The sequence below is a fragment of the Aedes albopictus genome, chromosome 3 (assembly GCF_035046485.1).
Source record: "Aedes albopictus strain Foshan chromosome 3, AalbF5, whole genome shotgun sequence".
Lineage (NCBI taxonomy): Eukaryota > Metazoa > Arthropoda > Insecta > Diptera > Culicidae > Aedes > Aedes albopictus.
The window spans coordinates 137,370,691-137,393,855 of record NC_085138.1 but is presented as its reverse complement, the minus strand read 5'-3'; the positions used below and the strand labels follow the sequence as shown (position 1 = coordinate 137,393,855).

Below are 23,165 nucleotides of genomic sequence, written 5' to 3'. Positions count from 1 at the left end.
AATTTTTAGATTATTTGATGCACTTTTAAAAAAATTACAGCTATTTGACCATTGTTTGAAAAGTGACAATTTTAAATGTCCCGATCATTTTGTCTATCCCTTGTATATAAGTAAAACAGCCTATGTTCAGAAGAAGAAGGAACTCTGATGAAAAAGTTGATGGCTGTAATCTGTAATGAAAAAAGAACAGCCTATTTTCAAAAGAAGATAATTTAATAGCTGTTATGTTCATAGTAAGTATAACAGGTAAGCTAGAAGAAAAGCCTATGTACAGAAGAAGGAAAAACTCTTATGCAAAAAATAATGGCTGTAATACTTATAATGAGTAGAATAGTTAAACTAGAAAGAACAGAAGGAAAAATCTCTGATGAAAAACTAATTGCTATGAGCATTATAGTGAGTAAAACACTAAAACTAGAGAGAACAGCCTATGTTTAGAAGAAGAAAAAATCTCCGGTGAAAGATTTAAAAACTGTAATGCTTATAGTGAGTATAACTGTTAGACTAGAAGAAAAGCCTATGTACAGAAGAAGGAAATACTCTTATGAAAAAGTTTTTGGCTGAAATACTTATAATGAGTAGAATAGTTAAACTAGAAAGAACAGCCTATTTTCAAAAGAAGGTAAAATCTCCGATAAAAAATTTCATTGCTGTAATGCTCATAGTGAGTAGAACATTAAAACTACAAAGAACATCCTATGTTTAAAAGAAGGACAAATCCCCGATGATAAATTTAATAGCTGAAATGCTATATTTATTCTTAACCACTTATGCTTACAGCTTTTTTTTGTCCACTAGGGCACTACGTAAGCGATTCAAATTGTCAGTTGAACTTACACTTTGTACAGCGCCTAAATGTATTCTATTTTACTATATTGAACTGGTTGCCTTTGCGCTGTTTTGGTAGAATGATGCTCATGTTAGAATGATAAGCACGATGATGTTGATGCTTTTAGGTTAGGTATAATAGCCATTTTGGTTTGTATTACATTCATTTGCAAGTAGTAAGTATAATTTTATGTTGACAATGTTACTGTATTTAATATCTTTATCCTGTCGATAGCTTTGGTTGTGCCCGTTCATCATACATAACACTTTGTTTTTGACTAAAAACAAGCTTTTTCGAGATGCTGTGTTATAAATCTTTTCTATTTCGCCTCCCAAATTGATATCCCTCACAGTTGCCCTATAACGACGACTTTTCTCATGTTTATTTCGTTTTGTGCAATATAAAACGATAAAATCAGATGACACATATAATGACAATCTAGTCAGCCTGACGACGACGACCCTTTCGGCCTAACGGCATTCGGCCTAATGGCCTTCTGCCTAACGGCATTCGGCCTAACGGCATTCGGCCTAACGACATTCGGCCTAACGGTTTTCGGCCTAACGGCCTGCTCCCTTATCGATAACTTGTGAGCAAGCATTTGATTAAGCCAGGCATGAGAATGAGACTTTTTTCTGCTTACCGTTCATCGATACACGCAGTAAAATAAAAACAAAACAACGGCAGCACTAAAGACACTGTATGCTAAAGACACGAAATCTGATGATTGTTGCTATTGATGATGATTGTCGCGTCATGATGATGATGCTGTCGAGCAATGCTTTTAAAGCGCGTTTGACAGGTCTCCTGCTCGATTGGAATGACATTGACAGCAAATTTGGAATTCCAATTGGAACATTTCGTGTCTTTGCATATAGTGTCTTTAGGCAGCACCAATACCATCAGACGCCGCGCCGACGGCAGTCAAGCAGACGCTTGATGGTTTTCGCTTCCCCACGAAAATATTTATGAGCAGACATGCTGAGGCGAGTGATTGCGAAAAATGTCAAATATTTTTAACTGCTAATAACTCACTTGTTTTAATACATAATTTAAATCTATTTGCACAAATAGCTAGAGCACACTCCTAGCTTTGTGATGCATGTAAAGAAGTTTGTCTAGAAGCGGTTTGAAACGCAGAAAAATGCGAAAACGGGAGAGACAGAAATTTTTGTCGTCGTTGTGCTCGAGTACTGGCGCTCTCGCGCTTGGAAACCGTTTCGAGGAAGAAGGCTGCTGGAAAAAAAAAATGTTATGACATTTATTTTTCGAACAGTTTGAGTTTGGCTGGGCCTGTGATGTTCGTGTGGAAAAATGTCAAATGTACAGCCGGTAATCGTTTTTTCCAGTACATTTCTCATCCCTGGATTAAGCATAAATTTGCCACACACTTCTTTTTTGATTTCTTATGCCACGGAAACAGCTAAGGGGCTGTTCATAAACCACGTAGACCAGATTTTGGCCATCTCAGACCCCCTCCCCCCTCGTAGACTTTTGTCCATACAAAATTTTGGAAATTTGTATGGAGCGTAGACTTTGCCCAGACCAAACCCCCCCCCCCCCCTCCCTTCCCCCAAAAAGTCTACGTGGTTTATGAATGGCTCCTAAGCAGTCTCAAGGAAATCAAACGATATTATTTGATTTTACCCAACGTTTTGACCACTTTTTTGGTCTTCTTAGGGGTTAATCGCTATTATCGTTAGCGATCAACCACTGAAGAAGATCAAAAAAGTGGTAAATACGTTGGGTAAAATCAAATAGTATAGTTTGATTTCTTTACGGCTGCTTAGCCTTTTCCGAAGCATAATTATCAGTCGAACCCTCCCAATCCATTTATTGATTTCTAGTCCAAAATGGTTAAAAATGCGCCAAACTTTGAGCACCACTGCAATAGATCATTAAAACTTCCTTCAATTAGAAATTAAATAATTGAGATAACTGGAGGTGCATATTGCATTTAACTGTGAAGTGTATATTTATTGAGTATCTATTAAATAGCATGGTACACAAAAAGACATTTTACTCCTGTACACTTTTTCAGTTCCATTTTGGTCCCATATCAACTGTGCAAAATTTCAGATCGATCGGAGAAACTATATTTTAGCGCCAGCCATTTTAAGTTTTCATACGATTTAGTATGGGGAAAAACACTTTTTCAAAGAAAAATCGCCACAGGTTGCCTCTTAACCCCTAAAATAAATCGATGATTGATTTTTGTTGGAAATTTTACGAGGAACCAACCCTCCGAAGACCGCGGTCTGAGCCACGTGGAAAAAGCTATTGATTGAAAACCGAATGGCATGCAAACGCTGTTTAACATGTAAGGAATAACAATAAATAATAAAATCTCGTTATTTTATCAATCGGGTGAGGCCTAATAACTTTTTCTACGAACGTCGCATTGATTTGCTGTCTTCGGAGGTCTGATTCCTATTAAAGTATTCTACAGAAATCATTCATCGACTTATTTTTTGGGATCTAGGGGTGACTCCTAGCGATTTTTCTTTGCAGGAGTAAAATTTCCCCATAGTAAATCGTATGAAGAACTAAGAATGGCGGGCACTAAAATATAGTTTTTCGGATCGATCTGAAATTTTGCACAGTTGATATGGGACCAAAGTGGAACTCAAAAAGTATACAGGAACTTGAGTTTTTCCTTTTTTTTGTATTTTCCCATATAAACCGTGTATCATTCTAGTATCTATGTGCCTGTCACATAATGCATGTAAGCGAACAATATTTTGGCTAAAGAGGATTTCAGTTCGAAAAAATTAAAATTTGTGGAAGTTTCCATAGAACACTAAGCTGAGAAGTAGGATCTACCACAGTAGGAATGTAACGTCGAAAAGATAAGGAAGACACTTTCAAAGTAGACACATAATATTCAATTACAGCCTCAATTTTGTCAACAGGCTTTAAATTCAACTTGGTCGCGCATAGTTTTGCCAGTATATTTTCTACACTTGAACTGCAAACATCAACTGTTTAGAAATGACAAAATTACTACTCGTTGTATTAGCAATACTTACCCATCAGGTAAGTAATAACCGAAACTATAATCTATGTGCGTGTATATAAACAATTTTCATTCTTTTCCTGATAAGTTCATAGCTGTCACGCCACTCGAGGGACCGTCATCGTCAAAATCTCTGATCAAAATTTTGAACGTGGGTCTCAAAATACATGAAGCCATCGAGGACACCCATCAGAATGTTCAAAAAGCGTTGGGATACCAATCGGACCAGAATGTGCTTCGGGCAGTCAAGAGCAATACCGATGAATTGGCGCGCAAGCTGAAAACCATTTCCAGCACGGTTAAAGAGCAAGCGATCAAGTACGGAGAACCGGCCTTGCAGAACATCACCGATGAAATCGTGAATATGGCGGACAAGATTAGCAGGGAGGATCCGGAAACGGCGAAAAAAGCTCAGGAGTATTTGGCTAGCGTTCAGAGTAGCATACAAATGCTGATTCTCCAAGTGGCAGCTTTGGACGCTAGAATTGATAAAGAGAAAGAAGCAGCTACCAATGAACTGCAAGACACTATTGGCCAGTTGTTTTTGGCGGCAACGGATGCTGCGCGAAAAACCTCTGAAGCACTGGAGCCGAAAGTTGAGGATGATTAAATGGGCTGTTTTTATTATTATTCTAAAGCGATCGTATTTTGAAATTTACATTTATTTTTTCAGAATCGCAAATATGTTGCTAGCTAAGTTAGATGTTTAATGGGGATTGATGTAAATAAAATGTTGACCTAACGGTTTCCGATCATTCTTTCAGGGTATACCAACGTTTTCGTATACAAAAATAATATGCAATAAGTTGCAAAATGTTGATTTTTTCAGAACGAGTCGTACATTTATCCAACGAGGCATGCCGAGTAGTGCTTCACTGAGTCTCAGGGTTGTTTCAGGGAGTTTCCGGGAGATTCCAGATGGTTCCAAGGGAGTTCTAGCGGGTCTCTGGGGCGTTTCAGGGGCATTTCAAAGAGTACCAGAGTGTACCAGGAGGTCTTAGGAGCGTTTAAGGAGGTCTCAAGGGGTTCCACAGAGCCTCAAAGGCGTTTCAAAAGATTCGTGTGGGGGGGGGGTGTACATTGAGGTGCAGGAGCATTTTTGGAGGGATCTAGAAGTTTTCAAGGGCGTTTCAGAGGATCTCTGGGGTGCTTCAGGGGGTCTCCGAGCGTTAAAGGAAGCTTTGAAACCGTTTCAGGGAATCCAAAAGAACCCTCCAGGTACCCCCACAGCCAGCAGCGCCTCCCAAACTCGACTTTCGCGGCGCCCCAACATGTTGTGTTCGCGTTTACTACTCGTTTTAGCGAGCTCGCAAGAGGCTAGTGTGCCGTGAAAACAGAGTTTGGGAAGCGCGGCCCCACGCCATTGATTTTTGGTGCAGGTTCTTCTTGGAGCAGGGCGTTCTAGGGGGCATTTCAGGATGTCTTGGAAGATATATGGCAAGTTTCAGAGGCGTAACGCAGGCGTTTTCTGCGGTTTCGGAGGGTGTCAGGTGCGGTACATGGGGTTCGAAGGGGTGAGAGCGAATTGTTTTTATGAAGTCGAGACTTACTCTCGCACTCCGCATACCTAGCCACCAAGCAGTTTGTTTTGCTGGTGTGATGTATGTGTGTGATGTCTAATTAGTATGCGTCGAGAGCTCGGCACGGTCGGCACTCCGCAGAACTCTACGATCGAACTATGTTCGCTACCACACGAAGTTAACTATCTACGAAAAACTGATTATAGGGTAATTGTTCCCATCGTTGCGGTAGTACCTATTGTTGCGGTAATGGCAATTGAGCACTTTTTCGACTGAAATGTTACCAAAAGGTATTTTTAATAGATGTATGGTGCTTAAATTATGAGATTGCACCATTTGTTTGCTTAAGATTTGCCCAAAAACCTGTTTTAAAAAAATATTTTCATAAATGTGTTTGCTGCTGTGTTCCTATTGTTGCGGTAGTGTTCCTAATGTTGCGGTATCCCATATGATTTCAATGGGATACCGCAATAATAGGAACAAAATACCGCAACATTAGGAACGCATACCGCAACATTAGGAACACAATGATCTTTCAGATAAAAACGAATAAAATGCTCATAACAACAACAAAATGGCAATATTTCGTTATTTTCCGGTAGATTAAGGATGGATTTTATTATTTTCAATTCAATCCATGTAAAAAGTTTGCTTGGGGCGATACAATTGTGGTTTAAACATGAACCCAGCGCTTAACTCCTCCATGATCGGATCAATTACCCTACCGGTAGTCCTCTACGGTCACGAAACATGGACTATACGTGCAGAGGTCCATCGCGCCCTTGGATTTTTTGAATGGAAGGTGTTGCGTACTATCTACGGTGGCGCGCAGATGGGAAACGGGACTTAAAGCTATGTTCACTTAGAATCCGGAATCATGTCACATTTTCTAGTGGCGCTCTCAATGAACATAATCATCATTCTTTTGCAGCACTCTGATCATACACTAATCCTCTTTAAATGGTGAAGCTTTCATCGATTTTCTTGCAATGAGTGAAAAGTTATTTCAGATTGAAGACAAGAGGAGGAAAAAAATCTTGCACAAACACGTTGAAAATTTAGCGTGGTCAGGTACGACAGTCGCGAAAAATGTTAATATCGTCAAAACCATTATGTGTTATGTGCACAGATGTTGTTAACCATGGCATAAGGAAGTGTCCTCGGAAGAAAAAAGCTTGGGTTCATTGATAAATCTGCTTTGAATTTGAAGATTTGGCAAGAAGTTCGAACTCTGGGCATGGTTTTTTCGCAACAAGATGATGAGAACCAATTCATACAAGGATGCCAGCCTCAAGAATAGCGTGCTGCTTTTCAAAAACGCACACAAGGGATATGTAGAGGTTTTACCTATTTTGATGGAGAGACGAACCAGCCAAGGGCTGAAAGTCTCTCAAATAAAGATAAATCAATCAATCAATATTTTGATGAGCTGCCATGACAGCTGGAGACGTTCAGTGGTATCGTCACAGATGGGTAGTGTGACGATACGAAAAAAAAAACACTCAAATTTCGCGTTTTCTCAATTCACTGAATTGCCCCTCATTTCGCAATAAAAAAAGTTTGGCAATTTTTCTTCGGAATCCTAGTCAGACTAGTCAAGGCACTCAGGACACTGCATAGATGACTTGATTGTTGAACAAACGTGCGGAAGGGGTTGTTGCTAAAATTTACCACCGTTGTGCAGATTTTTAGAGAGGTCAACACTGAAAAAGTTAGAAAATGTGTGAAAAATAAAAATAAATAATTTCAATGATATTTTTCCCTGAAAGTACAATAAATAACCTTTGTGAAGCCCTCAAGCCTTTTATGTTTGTTATTCCATTTCTAAGATATACGTGAATTTGTCATTCTGGATTCTAAATGAACATAGCTTTAGAGAAGGCGAAGAAACCACGAACTGCATTAGTTGCTTAGAGAACCAACCATCATCTACATCGGGAAAATCGTGAGGCTACGGTGGGTGATTCACGTCATCAGGATGTCGGATAGAAATCCGACTAAAATGGTTCTCGAGAGTGATGATATATAATAAATATGTTTGATGGAAAAATTCCCCAACAGTTAGGCAAAATCGTTAAACTCATCGGATTTGTTAAGAAATAATGTGGGCTATTCTAATTTCACCTGAAAATTTTTAAAATTCTTGAATAATTTATTTTTGCAATTTCTCATCGTAATAGGCTGGTTTACTTCACGCAAATCTGACTGGAAAAGGTCCACTTTACCACACCAAATTAACAGTGCTGTAATGGTTCATTACAGCATTGATTTGCGTTGCGTAATGAACCATTACAGCACTGTTTTCTGTTTTGATCAACTTCTTGTTGCTTTCTGAACGCAGTTTTGAAAAATTGTGACAACTGCTCTGTATAACCTGCTATGATCAGATTTTCTTAAACATGGCTTTGAGCATCAGTGTGCAGTTTGATGCAAAAGTTTTGTTAAAAACTATCATCATGCGCGGTATGCTCTTCAAACGGAATCGGTCAAGTAAATTTCGTGCAATGCATTATTTTTCCGTCACCGGAATGGTCAAGAAATTTAACACAGCAAGCCCCATTTGATTTGACATTTCGTTTCAGCTCCGTACTAGGATCCGGAATAAAGCGACGCTTTATTATTTCTTGAGCGATTCCTTGCCTGAACTTTCTACGCATCGAGATAGGCCAAGAAATTTCTTGCGATCTCCGTACTACCCATCAAGCGGTAATTTATGAATTTGCAAAAAAACGTTGTACGCAACTCGGTGCAGAACTCGATTTTTACAGCACTCGTCGTAATTATCCAACTAGGCAAGTCTCGTTGGATAAATGTACGACTAGTACTGTAAAAATCGTCATTCTGCACCTTGTTGCGTAAGCTACTATTGGGATACCAACATTTTCCGAGGTATGTTGATATAAGAGAAAATCTAAGTGTTGTAGCCGAGAATTTTCACGGGGTAATTTCGGTTATTTCACGGTAGAAACGCGCTTTTACTCGGATTAGAAATTCACTTCTGTATTACGTCCATCTTAGGTTTTACATAACTGGTCAGTACAACAGTACAGTCAAGGTAAGAGAAGTAAAAACATCGAAGTAGTTGTGTATAGAAAATAATGACACGGAGAGAAAATCTAAAGTTATAACAGCTCTTCCCCCCTTAATAAGAATTTCATGTTACTATAAGTCCAACCTTCTTGGAGGCTTCGACACTCTATTCGAACGTCTAGGCGTTGGCTTCTGTTCAGATCGGCTTGGTTCACCTGTTACGTCCGGCCGGATAGGTACCTCTGGTACTCTCGCTGGTATCGGTGGTTGGTCATCAGGTATGGAAAAAGCAGGTGGTTTTTGTGGGGACTCCGCGTTTGTCCTTGTTGATGAAGCAGCACTTTGAGTGCCCACTGGCTCCGCAGTAGGCGATTGTTGGGGTGAATGCGACCGCAAGTTCCTTGGAGATGGTGGACGATCTACAAACGGCTCAGTGCGAAGGTTCTGTCCCACTTCACGAAGCTGGTCAATGTGGCGCTTCCAGATCCTGTTATCGTCGAGTTGTACGTTGTAATGCAGCTTACCTAGTTTCTCGACGACGTATCCATACTTCCATTTTTCGCTATCCAGAAAGTCACGAGCAGCAACTCTTCCTCCCTCCGGAATTGATCGAACCTTAGTGTCAACTTTATCCGAACACTCCGAGCTAGGCAGCATTAGATCGAGTCTGGATCGGATTTGGCGGTTGAACAACATCATAGATGGGGATTTGCCTGTAGTTGGGTGGATGGTTTTCCGGTAATTCAAGAGAATGTTGCAAAGCTCTTTGTGCATTCCCACTTTGTCGCAGCGAAGAGCTTTCATCTTATTCTTGAAGGTTTGGATGAATCTCTCCGCCTGCCCGTTGGTGGAGGGGTGGTATGGGGCACCCATTTTATGGAAAACGCCATTCAGCCTTAGAAATTTCTGAAACTCACCTGATGTAAACTGGACACCATGATCGCTAACCAGTACACATGGTATTCCGTACGTCGTGAAGAATTCCCTGCAGGCGTTGATTGTTGTTGCTGTAGTGATGTCTCGCAAGATTTTGACCACTGGCCATTTGGAATAGGCGTCGACGAACACGATGAAGTAGGTTCCCATGAAAGGTCCAGCGAAGTCTACATGCACTCTTTCGAATGGTTGCTTGGGAGGTTCCCAACAATGTGTTGTAACCTTAACCGGGTTCGGTCTCGTCGATTGGCAAGATGCGCAGTTTCTAACTAACTCCTCAATGTCCTTATCGATTCTTTCCCACCAAACATAGCCTCTGGCAAGCGATTTGAGACGTGTAGTACCGAAATGTGCCGAATGCAGCTCTGCGAGCACCTTGCTGCGAAGCTCGGGAGGTACATACACCCGAATGCCCCGCATTATGCAGCCTTGCTGTAGAGAAAACTCGTTCTGGTCCACTCCAAATCGCTCCTTACCGTCTACCATTTTGCCATTCTTCAGTCCTTGTAGTAGTATCTTAACCGAACTATCGATTGCAGTTGCTTTCGACAGCTCTTTAACTGTTAGCGGGAGGGTTTCGATGATACTTACTTCCAGCAAATCGCTTTCCTCGACAACGTTATCCGGTGTTTTGACATTCAGCGGAAGCCGAGAGAACGCGTCTGCGTTGTAGTGCTGCTTCGTTGGTCGAAATTTAATCGTATAGTTGAAGGACTGCAAGAACGTTGCATAATGCTGCATACGCAATGCAGACATTGTTGGCAAACCTTTCGCTTCAGAGAATATTTGTTTCACGGGTTCGTTGTCTGTATACAGCACAAATTTGCGGCCGTACAGATACTGGTAGAATTTTCGGATACCAAACACTATGGCGTATGCCTCACGGTCTACTTGTTTGTATCTGCGCTGCGTTTCATTGAGCGTTTGGGACGCATACTGAATCGGCCTTTCAGATCCGTCCGGAAAGATGTGGCTGAGCACCGCGCCGACTCCATAAGGCGATGCATCGGTTGCCAGCACTAGCGGTAACTCTGGATTGTAATGTACTAGGAATCGATCCGACTGCATTTCCTTCTTCACATTTTGAAAAGCTTCATTACACACTTTGGACCACTTGAACGGCACGTCATTACGCAAGAGTTGATTGAGCGGAAAGATTGTCGTGCTTAATTGCGGAAAGAATCGTCCATAATAGTTCACTAGCCCAACAAACGATCGCACTTGGTCTTTGTTCTGAGGAACAGGCATATTCTGCACAGCATCAATTTTCTTCTGCACTTTGTGAATTCCACGGCGGTCAATAATGTATCCACAATACTCGATCTTTTCCTCAAAAAAACTGGCACTTATCGAGATTCACACGCATTCCATATTCACTCAACCGTTTCAACACTTCAGCTAGTCGCTCTAGGTGCACTTTATCATTCGGCCCGGTGATGCGAATGTCATCAATAAACACTGTGACGCCCGGTATGCCACTGAGAATTTCCTCCATCAGGCGCTGCCAAATAGCCGGCGCCGAGCTTACGCCGTACATGAGTCTCGTTGGCTTGTACAGACCCATGTGCGTACTCAACGTGAGAACTTCCTGTTGGTCAGAGTCCACCTCCAGTTGAAGATACGCCTGAGACAAGTCGATTTTCGTGAATTTATCACCACCCGCGACATTTGCAAACAACTCCTCCACAGTTGGAAGAGGATGTTCATCAACGATCAACCTCGGATTTACTGTGATTTTGTAATCACCACAAAGACGCACTTTATTGTTCAGCTTCATTACCGGCACCACCGGCGTAGCCCACGAACTATGGTTAACTTTCACAAGCACTCCATCCCTTATCATCTGCTCGATTTCCTGCTCGACAGCTTGCTTGATCGAAAACGGTACCGGTCTAGCTTTCAAGTAAACCGGTTGAGCGTCTGGTTTCAAACGCAGCTTTGCTGTTAACCCTTTAACTTTTCCCATTGCACCATCACACACACTGTTGTATCGCGAAATCAGCTCCTTCACCGCTTCTGACGTATTCTTCACCGGACTTATTTCCGAAACGGTATGCACTTCTTCATAGAATCTTCGCAAATCAATGTGCAACGCTTTCATCCAACCTCGCCCCAGGAGTGGATGCTTCTTGGTTTCCGCAACATACAGCATTAAACGGTAGGTATTCTCAGCATACTTCACGGACACAGCGCATCTTCCGAGCAATCGAATTGCATTACCACTATAGCTCACCAGCGATAGATCGGCTGGACTGAGCTGCACACTCGGAAAAAGCTTCTCTTTATCACTGACACTGATAACCGTAATAGGAGCACCGCTGTCGATTTCAAAATTCACTGCAGCTTGATTCACGAACAGTTCAATCCAGAACTTATCCACACGGCATGACTCGACAGCGTTATCATAGAGTCCACAGATTTCATCGGTGTACAACAGATCACTTTTCTCAATGTCTTCTTCACTCGACTCGCCAGATTCTAGCTGATGAGTGTCGCTTCTCTCAGGAGCACGGTTCTTCTTTTGGCAAACCCTTTGTATATGGCCCACCAAACGACAGTAGTTACAGACTGTTTTGATATGCACACACTTATTCGCGAAATGTCCGACACTACCACATCGATAACAAGCACTCCTCTTTGCATCACCGATGGTAGAATTTGAACTTTTTCCCGCACTTTTCGCTTTGGCACTTTTGGTAGCTGGATGTTCCACGAAGTTCATTTCAGACTTGGCACGAGACTGGATTTCTTGTCCTCCTTTCGCAGATAATTCCATTGACACAGCGAGCTCACGAGCTCTATCCAAGGTTAGACCATGAACCTCCAGCAGTCTTGCTTGAATGACCCGGTCCCGGAGACCGAATACGAACTGATTTCGAATCGCCGTTGGTAGATAATTTCCGAAATTGCATGTGATCGCAAGCTTTCTGAGCGCGATCAAATAATCGTCGATGGACTCGTCCATTCTCTCGTCTCCTTGTCTGCGGCACCAGAATCGGAAATTCTCAAGGATTTCCAACGGACGTGGATTGAAATGACTCTCGAGCAACTGAACGATGTCGTCGTAAGACTTGGTTTGCGGCTTCTCCGGAGCTAGTCTGTCGGAGACTGTGTCATATGTCTCCCCTCCCATGTAGTGGAGCAGCATTGGAAGCTTTGCATGATCCGGAACGTTGAACAGCAAAAATGCACCTTCCAAACGTTCCACCCATCGCGACCATTTCATTTTATGGCGATCGAAAGGCTCAATGGTGAACGTGGAGTGCATGGCAATTGGAGCAAGCACAGCCGCAGCCGGCGGCGGAGGAGGCACCAGATTAGCAGCAGGATTTCGTCGATTTTCATCTCCAGCCGGCAAACCTTCATTGTTCGACATCCTCGTCGTCAATATTTGTTGTAGCCGAGAATTTTCACGGGGTAATTTCGGTTATTTCACGGTAGAAACGCGCTTTTACTCGGATTAGAAATTCACTTCTGTATTACGTCCATCTTAGGTTTTACATAACTGGTCAGTACAACAGTACAGTCAAGGTAAGAGAAGTAAAAACATCGAAGTAGTTGTGTATAGAAAATAATGACACGGAGAGAAAATCTAAAGTTATAACACTAAGTATGAAATACATTTCCAGATAGAAACTCATACATGAGCAAAATTTCATTTGTATTGAAAAAGATCGATATCGAAGTTCGCTTCGACGGATGTTTTACCGGAATGATAGAGGCATTCCTGTGAATTCATAAACTTCAGAACAACTTGTAGTCAGGGTTCTTTATTGGAAGTTTTTAAATTCCCTGGGGTCTACGGTGATGGTGGGTTCGATTGCCGTTCCGGTCAGGAAAATTTTCCCAACTCCCTGTGGGCATAGTGTATCATTGTTCTTGCCTCACAATATACAAATTCAATCAATAATGGCATGTAAAGAAAGTCTTCTTTTTTTTTTTTTATTTTTTTTTTTTTTTTTTTATTTGTTTTATTTTTTTTATTTATTTTTTTTTTATTTTTTTATTTTTTTTTTTTTTTTGGGGACGGGAATCGAACCCGTCACCCTCAGCATGGTCATGCTGAATACCCGTGCGTTTATATGGGCCCTTAAGGAAGCCCTTCAATTAATAACTATGGAAGTGCTCAAAGAACACTAAGTAGAAGGGAGGCAGGCCAAGTCCCAGAGGGGATGTCGAGCAAAAGAGAAGCAGAAGAAGAAATTTCCTGCATTGAGGAACAGTAGTGGTGATAGGATACATCCTTGCCTCACTCCAGCAACGTGCAGTACTCTGCACGAAAATGCCCTGTACTATACTTTATTGAGGCCGATAATTTTCTCTGGGACACCCTTGTGCCTAAGGGCTTCCCACATTAGACTGGCCCAAATACAAAAATGTCAAAACTTACGGGGCACCTTCTAGAATCGTGCCTTTGGATGAGAAGAACAATCTGTGAAAGATTCAGCTAAATCGGTTAAAAACTGAGCTGGCGCAAATGAGTTGAAGGTTTGTATGGGATGTTCAGTCCAAATATGGGAAATTGGATGACCTCCAGTCTCTCATACAGCACGCCGGTTTGGCGATTTCGATTTGGCTCAAAATTGCAAAAATGGTAGTTAATAATTATCAATAATTATCTTCCATTGTCTACGTGTCGTACCGTTTATCCCGAAGCTGCTTTTGCTCCTCAATTAATTGCTTTTTTCGGTTGTTTTTAACGTTGGTTGAAGTTACGTTTAGATCGGACAACCGTGATTGAACATAATTGTGCCAGTTTAGTGCCGTGGACATCGTTGCGATTCAGGAAATTACGAAAATACAAAGTTATTTTGCTACGTATCTCTTTAGCAGTAACTGCCATTCCTGATCGGCAATGGAAAGAGATAGAACTTGCCGAAAATGCTCCAAAAGTGTCGACTCTACTACCGAACTATTCACAGTTTGCGAAGGAGATTGCGCGGGACTTTATCACGCTAACTGTGTTGGACTAAGCGAAGAAGATGTGTGCACCCTCTCGTTGAACATCATTTGGATGTGCGATATCTGTATCGATAAGTTCCGGAGAGTGAGAGACGCCCCTATCTCATCCGATCCTACAAGCAAACCAACGAACGCAAAAACGATTGCAGAAGAAGTGAAAGAGTTAAAATCAACTGTGGCGGGAATTCTCGAAATGCTGTCGAAAGCTACACCACCGGCTCCAGCAGTCTTCTAGAGTCGTGTTTCGCTGCTTCATTCGACACCCATCGCATCGTCCGAACTACACAACGAAACCGATATGAATGCCCCACACACGCAGAGTAATGAGAAGCTGCGCACTGCAGATGACGACGACGACTTCTCATTGTTTGTCACTAATATTGATGAAAGTGCAACCGAACGGGATATACATGTGATGGTCTCTCGAGCAATAGGTACTCCGCAACCCGAGCGCATCGATGTAGTAAAATTGACTTCCAAATGGAATCGTTGCAGAAAACCCGATTTTATTTCTTTCAAAGTTGTCATTGATAAGGGATGGAAAACACGAGCTATGGATCCGGGTATATGGCCAAAGAATGTCAAAATAAGAGAATTTGTTAACCATCACAATGAAACGTGGAAGCCTCATTGTCAATGAATTTGAATGTTACTAGTTATTTTGCCACAGATAGTTTTGTCTCTTCTGAATGTAAATGAAATTTGATAATGTTAACTGTGTAGATTGTGATTTGTATGTGTAGGATTGATTTTTATTTCTGAAAATAGGAAAATTTATGATGATTTTTAAATGTAATAGTTTTTTTTTTGCAATAATTGTTTGTAGTTCGTATGCTTTAAATGTAGTTTTGTATCCATAGTTTTAAGTTATTCAATAAGACTTCAAAAGTCAGTTGAATTATGAGTAAATAAACAAAATAAACAAAATATCCTTAGGAACAACTTTGTAGAAGACCATATCATGATAAAACTTAATTTAGTTGTGGATTCAGCAAACGAAAGCTGGATGAGGACATCTTCTCCCGTTTACTCTCGGTTGTTACATGCATCACGTGTTTGTCGGTCGAAGTTTACGCGCTACATCATAGGCAGCTAAATGTAATTCTTCATTGTCTCGACACCTATCCATGTGCGTGAGCAGTGGAAATGAAGGACAACCTAGCCGGCTATGATGTAGTGTGCAAGTGAAAAACATTTGACCTTACTTGAAATTTTTAACATGAAAAAAATATAGGGCGATTTTATCTATTTCACGATTTTTTTAGTGAATTGATATATGTGTAATGTGCATCCCATTTCTTTTTTAATTCATTGGCGGCTATGTTGTTACCACAGAGAAACAGACGTAACACTTAGAACAAACACAAACAAACAGACGTATCACTTGGAGCAAAGTGCGATTAAAATCATCGTCACAACGATGCGAGCGCCATGAGTCCGAATAGTCCGTTCGAAAGGGAAACGATGGGTAGTGTGTAGAGTGAGACGTCTGTTTGTCTGTGGAACCATACGCGCCAACTTGTGACGTAGTTTAGGGGGCAAGACCTCTCAAAATCAATGAAGTCCGGAAAATATCGACGCAGTTTACCTCATTTGGGCATATTCACGTGAAAACTAGTACATTGAGCTAAAAAAAGGTCAATATTGTCCAATTTTGGAGAGCGTCGGCCCCCCAACTACGTCACAAGTTGGCGCGTATGTGTGGAACAAATATCATTAAAAAAAATATCGTCACGAAAACGTAATCTCCCAATGCTAAACGTACTGTGTTTGGTCGGGCCACCACTAGATGCACGTCAAACAGGAGCAAAAACAATGCCAGCGCCACGAGTGGTCAATTGACCAACTACTGAACATTTCAATCAACCATTAAAAAGGTGATTGATGGGAAGCGAGCAGAGTGTGACGTCTGTTTCTCTGTGTTGTTAATTTTCTTCAAAACACATTTATATATAAGTCGATAAAAAGGAAATAAAATGAACTATAATTTGCATCTTGAATTTTAAAACGATGTTGAAAACTTTGGATAATTTGGTGTTTTATTAGAAAAATAATCTAATCGTTACAATTGTATTCCGCATTAAGAATTTTAAGTTAAGTCAGAAGTTTTTCAAAGATCATTATATAAGTCATAAATTGTCAAAATTTCATTGCATTCGGTTCATTAAATCCGGAGATATAACAGCTCAAAGTTGCCGGGGCCCGTGGCGTAGTTGGTCACACGTTCGCTTCGTATGCGGATGGTCATGGGTTTGATTCCCAGCCCCGGCACTTGCAATTTTTCGTCAGTTGCTCTTCACCGAGAGCGGCTGACACTGACCCTCTTCTGAGCCCCATGGCTCAAACGGACCCGGATACCTGGACATCGGCGAACTGCTACTCATAATGGACCCCCAATCGGACTGGAAAGGAACAACGGCCATCCATCATCCTTGTGCTCATCATTCTACCGTGTATAGAGTAGAAAAAGTGAAAGCAGCAGAAAGGCAACCAGTTCGAAAAAGTATAATAGAATATAGGCGCTGTACAAAACTGTAGGTGCAGCTGTCAATTGAAATCGCTCACGTAGTGCCCTAGTGGACAATAGAGCTGTAAATTAGGTTAAGTGATTAAGAATAAAAAAAAAACAGCTCAAAGTTGGCTATCGGATAATTATGCCTTTTACAAGAATTTTTATTACTTTGTGGAGAATGGCCCGATTTTTTCCAAACTTCGACCAATGATACACAACTAGTTGATGAACTAACAGTAAAAATTTGAGAATATTTGATGCATTTTTCGAAAAGTTACAGTTAGTTGAACATTTTTTGAAAAGTGAATATTTTGCCTGTCCCGATCATTTTGTCTATCCTCTGTATTATACATATGTGCATCATTGGTACAAATTTGGGCTTGATTGGTCAATCTTCCGCGAAGGTAGAACCGTTCTTGTAAAACATTATTTGTTAGACAGCTTATTTTTGATCTGTCATATTTCGGTACCTCGCGGATATACGATTATTTTTTCTATATTCATCTTTGTTCCGGGTTTCTCCAAGATCGACATACTATTACTGTTTCACGATCTTGCATTTCATTTCCGAATCTTTCCATTTCTTCTCTCGCTGAGAGCTTCTGCTTCCACAAGTCAGTAGCTATCACCAAATAGAATGCAATAAATCTATTAGTCAGCAGAATTATCACCAAAGTCTACGTGTGTGTATGCTCTCAAACGATCGATTCCATATCAGTGACTGTTCAGCCGGTTGGATGCGTTTTTTTCGATCGTTGCTCACTAGACTTTGCTCCGACTCTCTGGGTAGGTGGGTAAATAGAATCACAACAACCTTTGCCGGTAAGCGCACATCGCGCGTTGGACCGGGCCCTCGTAGATGTGTTATCGGATCTACACAACAAACAGCAACACAGCTCGGAACTGATCAGTGGCTCTAAGGTGAGACGCGTCGGAGCAGTTTTGTGTTGGTGTGCCGTATATAAGATCCACAGAACGTTATTGGATCGGATTAGTCAAGGTTCTGATTTTGGACGGTTCGAAACACGGTGCGATTTCCTATTCTTTCCGCGGACAGAAGATAATTTCACGATGGCAAAGCTGATGTTTGTGATTCTGGCGGTTTGCCTTGTTCAGGTAATGTGGAATTGCTTTTGAACGTGACTCCATGATATAATTGATCTTCTCATAAATATTCTTTTGGTTTTGTTTTGTCACAGGTATCATTAGCGCGCGTTACTCGCGAAACTCCTGCGGAGGAGAATACATTCTTCAAAACGCTTAGCACGATTCAACAGAGGGCTCATGATGCGTTGACCGGACTCAATCAAAGTGTTTTGAAATCTTTGGGATTCCAGTCAAACGATGAAGTGGTAGAAACCATCCAGAAGAACACAAACAAGTACGTCGAACAACTGAAGACCGTTCAGGTATCACTCGAGGAAGAACTGAAGAAGCACTCGGGAGTTCTGGATCCCGTTGTTAAGCAGCTCAACGATAAGATCGATGAAACGAGGAAGTCCCTGACCGAGAAGAACCCAGAACTGGTACAGAAGGCTCAGGAATATCAGGAAAGTGTTCAGACCAGAATTCAGTCGCTCTTGTCGGAGGCCCAGAAGACCGGAGAACAGCTGAAAGAATCCAGCCGAGGTGCCACTGAACAAGTGCAATCGGCTCTGAAGCAGTTGTACGATGCAACGGTTGACACGTTGCAGAAGACCGTTAAGGAGCTGGAACCAAATAAGCAGGCTTAGTTTGAAAAAGTGGCGTGTATTAAGTGTGTTTGTGATTTTCTAAAGTAGAAGAATATAACTATCATTACTGTCAATAAATGACTCAACTTGTGTACCTCAAACAATCAGCATTGTGTGTCTGTCATTAGCGTTATTACGGCCCTCGACTGATGTGCTCAAATGACTTAGCTATTAAGCGGGAGTTGAAGGCATCAAGTTTCTCAAGTTGTGTTCTCAGCTCGTTAGACCGTTTGTCTACACGCAACTCAATGCACAAAGAGCTTTCCTATTATACCAATTAGTGAAATGCGTTGGAGTATTCTGACTCATAATGGTTGTATGAATTTCAGGAATGTTTGCAAATGTCTAACCGTGAAATAACTTTTGTTGAAGGTTTTTTTTTCACCTGTTTGGAGATGTACTCTAGGTGGATGAAATGGAAAATAGATAAAAACAAGCACATAGTTTTTTAATCAGTATTATTTCATTAAATTATGTTTGTTTGAAGGAATCGTGTAAATTTCCGTGTTATTTCATAAGTAGCCCAACTTGAATCAGTGAGATTACGTGCAAAAGAATACAAGTTTATTTGCATAATTTCTCACATAAGTTGATATAATTTATGTGAAGTATACGTGATACTAGACTGGGTCAACAAAGTCGATTTTTTGGAACAAAGCTTTTTTTTATTCCTTTAAGCGTCCAAAACATCTGTGCAAAATTTGGAAGTGATTGGTTGCATCCCCGTATTGCGATTGAAATTTGTATGGAATTTAATGTGAAAATTTAAAAAAAAACTCGCTTGTTTGCCTATTTTTCATAAATTGATTTTTTTTAGTCTTAACTGATCTAACTGATAACGTTGAAGTATAGCTTAGGATATGCCGAAAAACTTTACCAAAGACTGTAAAGTGATCCGACACTTGTGACAAAAGTTATTATGTTCAGATCGACTAATGGTGCTTAACATTTAACATGTAAAAGGCATAACATCAATATAAAAATCTCAATTTTTGACCTGAATTAACAAGAGTATAACTTTTTCCACAAGTATCGGATAAATTTGCGGTCTTCGGCAAAGTTTTTCGGCATATCCTAGGCTACACTTTCACGTCATTAAATCATAGTTGAATACTAGCAGAATTGTGGCACCTTTACAGATTTGAAAAATGTTTGCGCCATTTTGAGATGCACGCATCGCCAAATAGCAGTTCTTCAAACTAAAAAAGTGCATAACTCTCTGTAGTGACGGAATAGCTAATGGTCGTCTTCGAGAAAAAGTTGAACATTTGTCTAGAACATAGTAGGCTTCGAAATTCGCAAAAAAGTTATGGGCCATGGGTAAGGGGTCCATGAAAACTGCTTCCAAACTCATTGAAAATGAAAAAAAAAATTATATATAAGTTTTTTTCCTTCGAATGAGTGTAATCAATTTTGTACCTTTTTATTTCGCCCTAATTGCTTGTCCTTTGACAGATACGCGTATTTCAACTACCACTTGTAATCTTCCTTAGTGTCAGTTATGGATAACTGACACTGAGGAAGATTACAACTGGTAGTCGATATACGCGTATCTGTCAAAGGCTAAGCAATTAGGATGTAATTTAAAGGTACAAAACTGCAAATTAAGCTATTTATTTTTAATTCCCACTACAAATTTTGTGTCCTCAATTCACATGGCCGCCTTCTGTGTCTTATTCGTGAAGCCAGTCACCGCCTAATGAGTGCCTAATGAGTCAATTACAATATTGAAACAATTTTTACAGTATACGTAGGCTGCGGCTGATTTTTAAAAAAGTTTTTGAAACCTGTAATTCTCTATTTATGTTATTTGAATCCTAAAGAGTCAAATGACATAAATAGAGAAACCTTTGAGCTTGAGCCAAAAATATTGAGATTTAGAGGTGGCGCAATCACCTAGAGCAACGCAACGCTTCCCAACCTTGGCTTTCGCGACCCCCAGTCTGTCGTCACCCTGTTTTTCGTAGAACAATCGCAGCGTGCCTGCAAGCAGTTGGAGGGTCGCGAAACATAGGTTGGGAAACCGTGAAAGGTTAAATTTTCGAGTAATAAAATAGTTATTTATGCAACAAGTTGCAAAATGAAGTTTCTTTCAGCGCGAGTCGTACATAAATACGATGAGTGCTGAAAAAATCGAGTTTTGCAACGAGTTGCAAGTCTATACCCTACCTTCTCTTGCACCCTCTACCCTAACCCTTAACCCTATCCTCTACTCTAAATTATCCTCCATCCTACCGTCTACCCTATCGTGTATCAGTATACTTAGGATATCGAAGTACTTCCGCGAGTAAGCGCATTCATATATACAGGCGTAATCAATGGATTGCTGTTACATTATTGATACGATGAAATTCCCTACTGGTCCATTGAGCATATTTCTGTAGAAAAGTAGTAATCAAATATGTCCTTGGACCTCTAAGAACTGCAGTGAAGATCTACAGGTATACATACATACATACATACATACATACATTTATTTGTTCAACATCACATTTAAGACAAGACATAATCAACAATAGTACGCCACAATACTCGGTGTGTGGCTTGGTGTGTGGCTGCCGCTCTCCATCCTCGGTCGCGCCCAATGCTCGCCAAGTCACGCTCCACCTGGTCCGCCCATCGTGCTCTCTGCGCTCCACGTCTTCTTGTGCCAACCTGATCAGTTGCAAACACCAGCTTTACAGGGTTGTTGTCCGGCATTCTTACAACATGCCCTGCCCACCGTATCCTTCCGGATTTGGCCACCTTCTGGATGCTGAGTTCGCCGTAAAGTGCAGCGAGCTCGTGGTTCATCCTTCTACGCCACACACCGTTCTCCTGCACACCGCCGAAGATCGTCCTTAGCACGCGTCGCTCGAAAACTCCGAGTGCTTGCAGGTCCTCCTCGAGCATGGTAAATGTCTCGTGCCCGTAGAGAACCACCGGTCTTAGTAGCGTTTTGTGGTTTTGTACACGGTGTATTTGGTGCGTGGGTGAATCTTTTTCGACCGCAGTTTCTTCTGGAGCCCGTAGTAGGCCCGACTTCCACTGATGATGCGCCTCCGAATTTCACGACTCACGTTGTTGTCAGCCGTCAGTAAGGATCCGAGGTAGACGAATTCCTCCACCACCTCGAAAGTATCCCCGTCTATCGTAACATTACTACCCAGACTGATCCGGTCGTGTTCGGTTCCGCCTACCAGCATGTACATTTGAGTGCTTCGCGTTTCAGGCGGGTGTACAGCTCTGCCACCGTTCCAAATGTTCTGGCAATAATGTCCATGTCATCCGCAAAGCAAACAAATTGACCGGATTTTGTGAAAATCGTTCCCCGGCTGTTGAGTCCGGCTCGTCGCATCACACCTTCCAGAGCGATGTGTAAGAGTAGGCATGAGAGTCCATCACCTTGTCGCAGTCCCCGTCGAGATTCGAATGAACTGGATAGTTCATCCGAAACCCTTACACAGTTTTGCACACCGTCCATCGTTTCTTTAATCAGTCTAGTCAGCTTCTCAGGAAAGCCGTTTTCGTCCATGATTCTCCATAGCTCTGCGTGGTCGATACTGTCGTATGTCGCTTTTAAGTTGATGAGCAGGTGATGCGTTGGGACCTGGTATTCACGGCATTTCTGGAGGATTTGCCGTACGGTGCAGATCTGGTCCGTTGTCGACCGGCCGTCGATGAAACCGCCTTGATAACTTCCCACGAACTGATTCGTTTTAGGTGACAGACGACGGAAGATGATCTGCACAGCTAATCGCGTTCGGTATTTTTTTTACCGAAATCTCAACCGCTGAGCGTTCAGTAATGGATTTTTAACGAAATTCTGTAATAAATTAACAAATTTCGGTAAAATGTTATCGTTTATCTGTCAAATTCTAACGAACTTCGGTAAAAGTTGCTACCTTTACCGCTTTTTTCCTGTAAAACAAACTTAACGGTTGAGATTCCGATAAAACATTACCGAAGTCGGTGATTTTTTCTAACTGTGTGGGATAGCACTTTGTAGGCAGCATTCAAAATAGTGATCGCCCTGAAGTTCTTACATTCCAAATGGTCGCCTTTCTTCTGTATGGGGCAGATTACCCCTTCTTTCCACTCCTCCGGTAGCTGTTCGGTTTCCCATATCCTGACTTCCAGCCGATGCAGACAGGTGGCCAACTTTTCTTGGCCCATCTTGATGAGTTCAGCTGCGATGCCATCCTTACCAGCTGCTTTGTTGGTTTTGAGCTGGTGAATGGCATCCTTAACTTCCCTAAGCGTGGGAGTTGGTTCATTTCCGTCCTCCGTTGCACTGGCGTCGTCGCTCCCTCCGCTGCCGTGGGCTCCCGTGCCTACGTTCTTCACGCCGTTCAGGTGCTGCTTCCGCCTTTCGATCACTTCACGTCCGTCCGTCAAGAGGCCTCCGTCATTATCCCTGCATATTTCGGCTCGCGGCACGAAGCTTCTGATAGAACTTCCGTGTTTATTGGGAACGGCACAGCAGTTCCATTTCTTCACACTCCGCTTCTTCCAGGCGGCGCTTTTTCTCCCGAAAGAGGCGGGTCTGCTGTTTCCGCTTCTGTTTATAACGTTCCACGTTCTGTCGAGTCCCTTGCTGCAGTATTACCGCCCTCGCTGCGTTCTTCGTTCTGCACTCTTCGTCGAT

General features: G+C 41.7%; 4 protein-coding genes across 4 annotated transcripts; 2 read left to right on the top strand and 2 right to left on the bottom strand.

The window, feature by feature from the left end:
• The first annotated feature begins 3,724 nt into the window (after positions 1 to 3,724).
• On the top strand, positions 3,725 to 4,618 carry LOC109408515 (uncharacterized). The gene is made up of 2 exons (XM_019681842.3): positions 3,725 to 3,865; positions 3,934 to 4,618. The coding sequence occupies exons 1-2, from the start codon at positions 3,821 to 3,823 to the stop codon at positions 4,453 to 4,455; spliced, it is 567 nt and encodes a 188-aa protein (XP_019537387.3). The 5' UTR covers positions 3,725 to 3,820; the 3' UTR covers positions 4,456 to 4,618.
• Positions 4,619 to 8,527: 3,909 nt separating this feature from the next.
• Positions 8,528 to 10,579, bottom strand: LOC134290375 (uncharacterized protein K02A2.6-like). Its single transcript, XM_062857500.1, has one exon. It carries the CDS (start codon positions 10,577 to 10,579, stop codon positions 8,528 to 8,530), a length of 2,052 nt encoding a protein of 683 aa, XP_062713484.1.
• Positions 10,580 to 10,661: 82 nt separating this feature from the next.
• On the bottom strand, positions 10,662 to 12,707 carry LOC134290374 (uncharacterized protein K02A2.6-like). Its single transcript, XM_062857499.1, has one exon. It carries the CDS (start codon positions 12,705 to 12,707, stop codon positions 10,662 to 10,664), a length of 2,046 nt encoding a protein of 681 aa, XP_062713483.1.
• Positions 12,708 to 17,662: 4,955 nt separating this feature from the next.
• LOC109408437 (uncharacterized) lies at positions 17,663 to 18,547 on the top strand. The gene is made up of 2 exons (XM_019681768.3): positions 17,663 to 17,921; positions 18,005 to 18,547. Exons 1-2 carry the CDS (start codon positions 17,877 to 17,879, stop codon positions 18,536 to 18,538), a joined length of 579 nt encoding a protein of 192 aa, XP_019537313.2. The 5' UTR covers positions 17,663 to 17,876; the 3' UTR covers positions 18,539 to 18,547.
• The last annotated feature ends 4,618 nt before the right edge of the window (positions 18,548 to 23,165 follow it).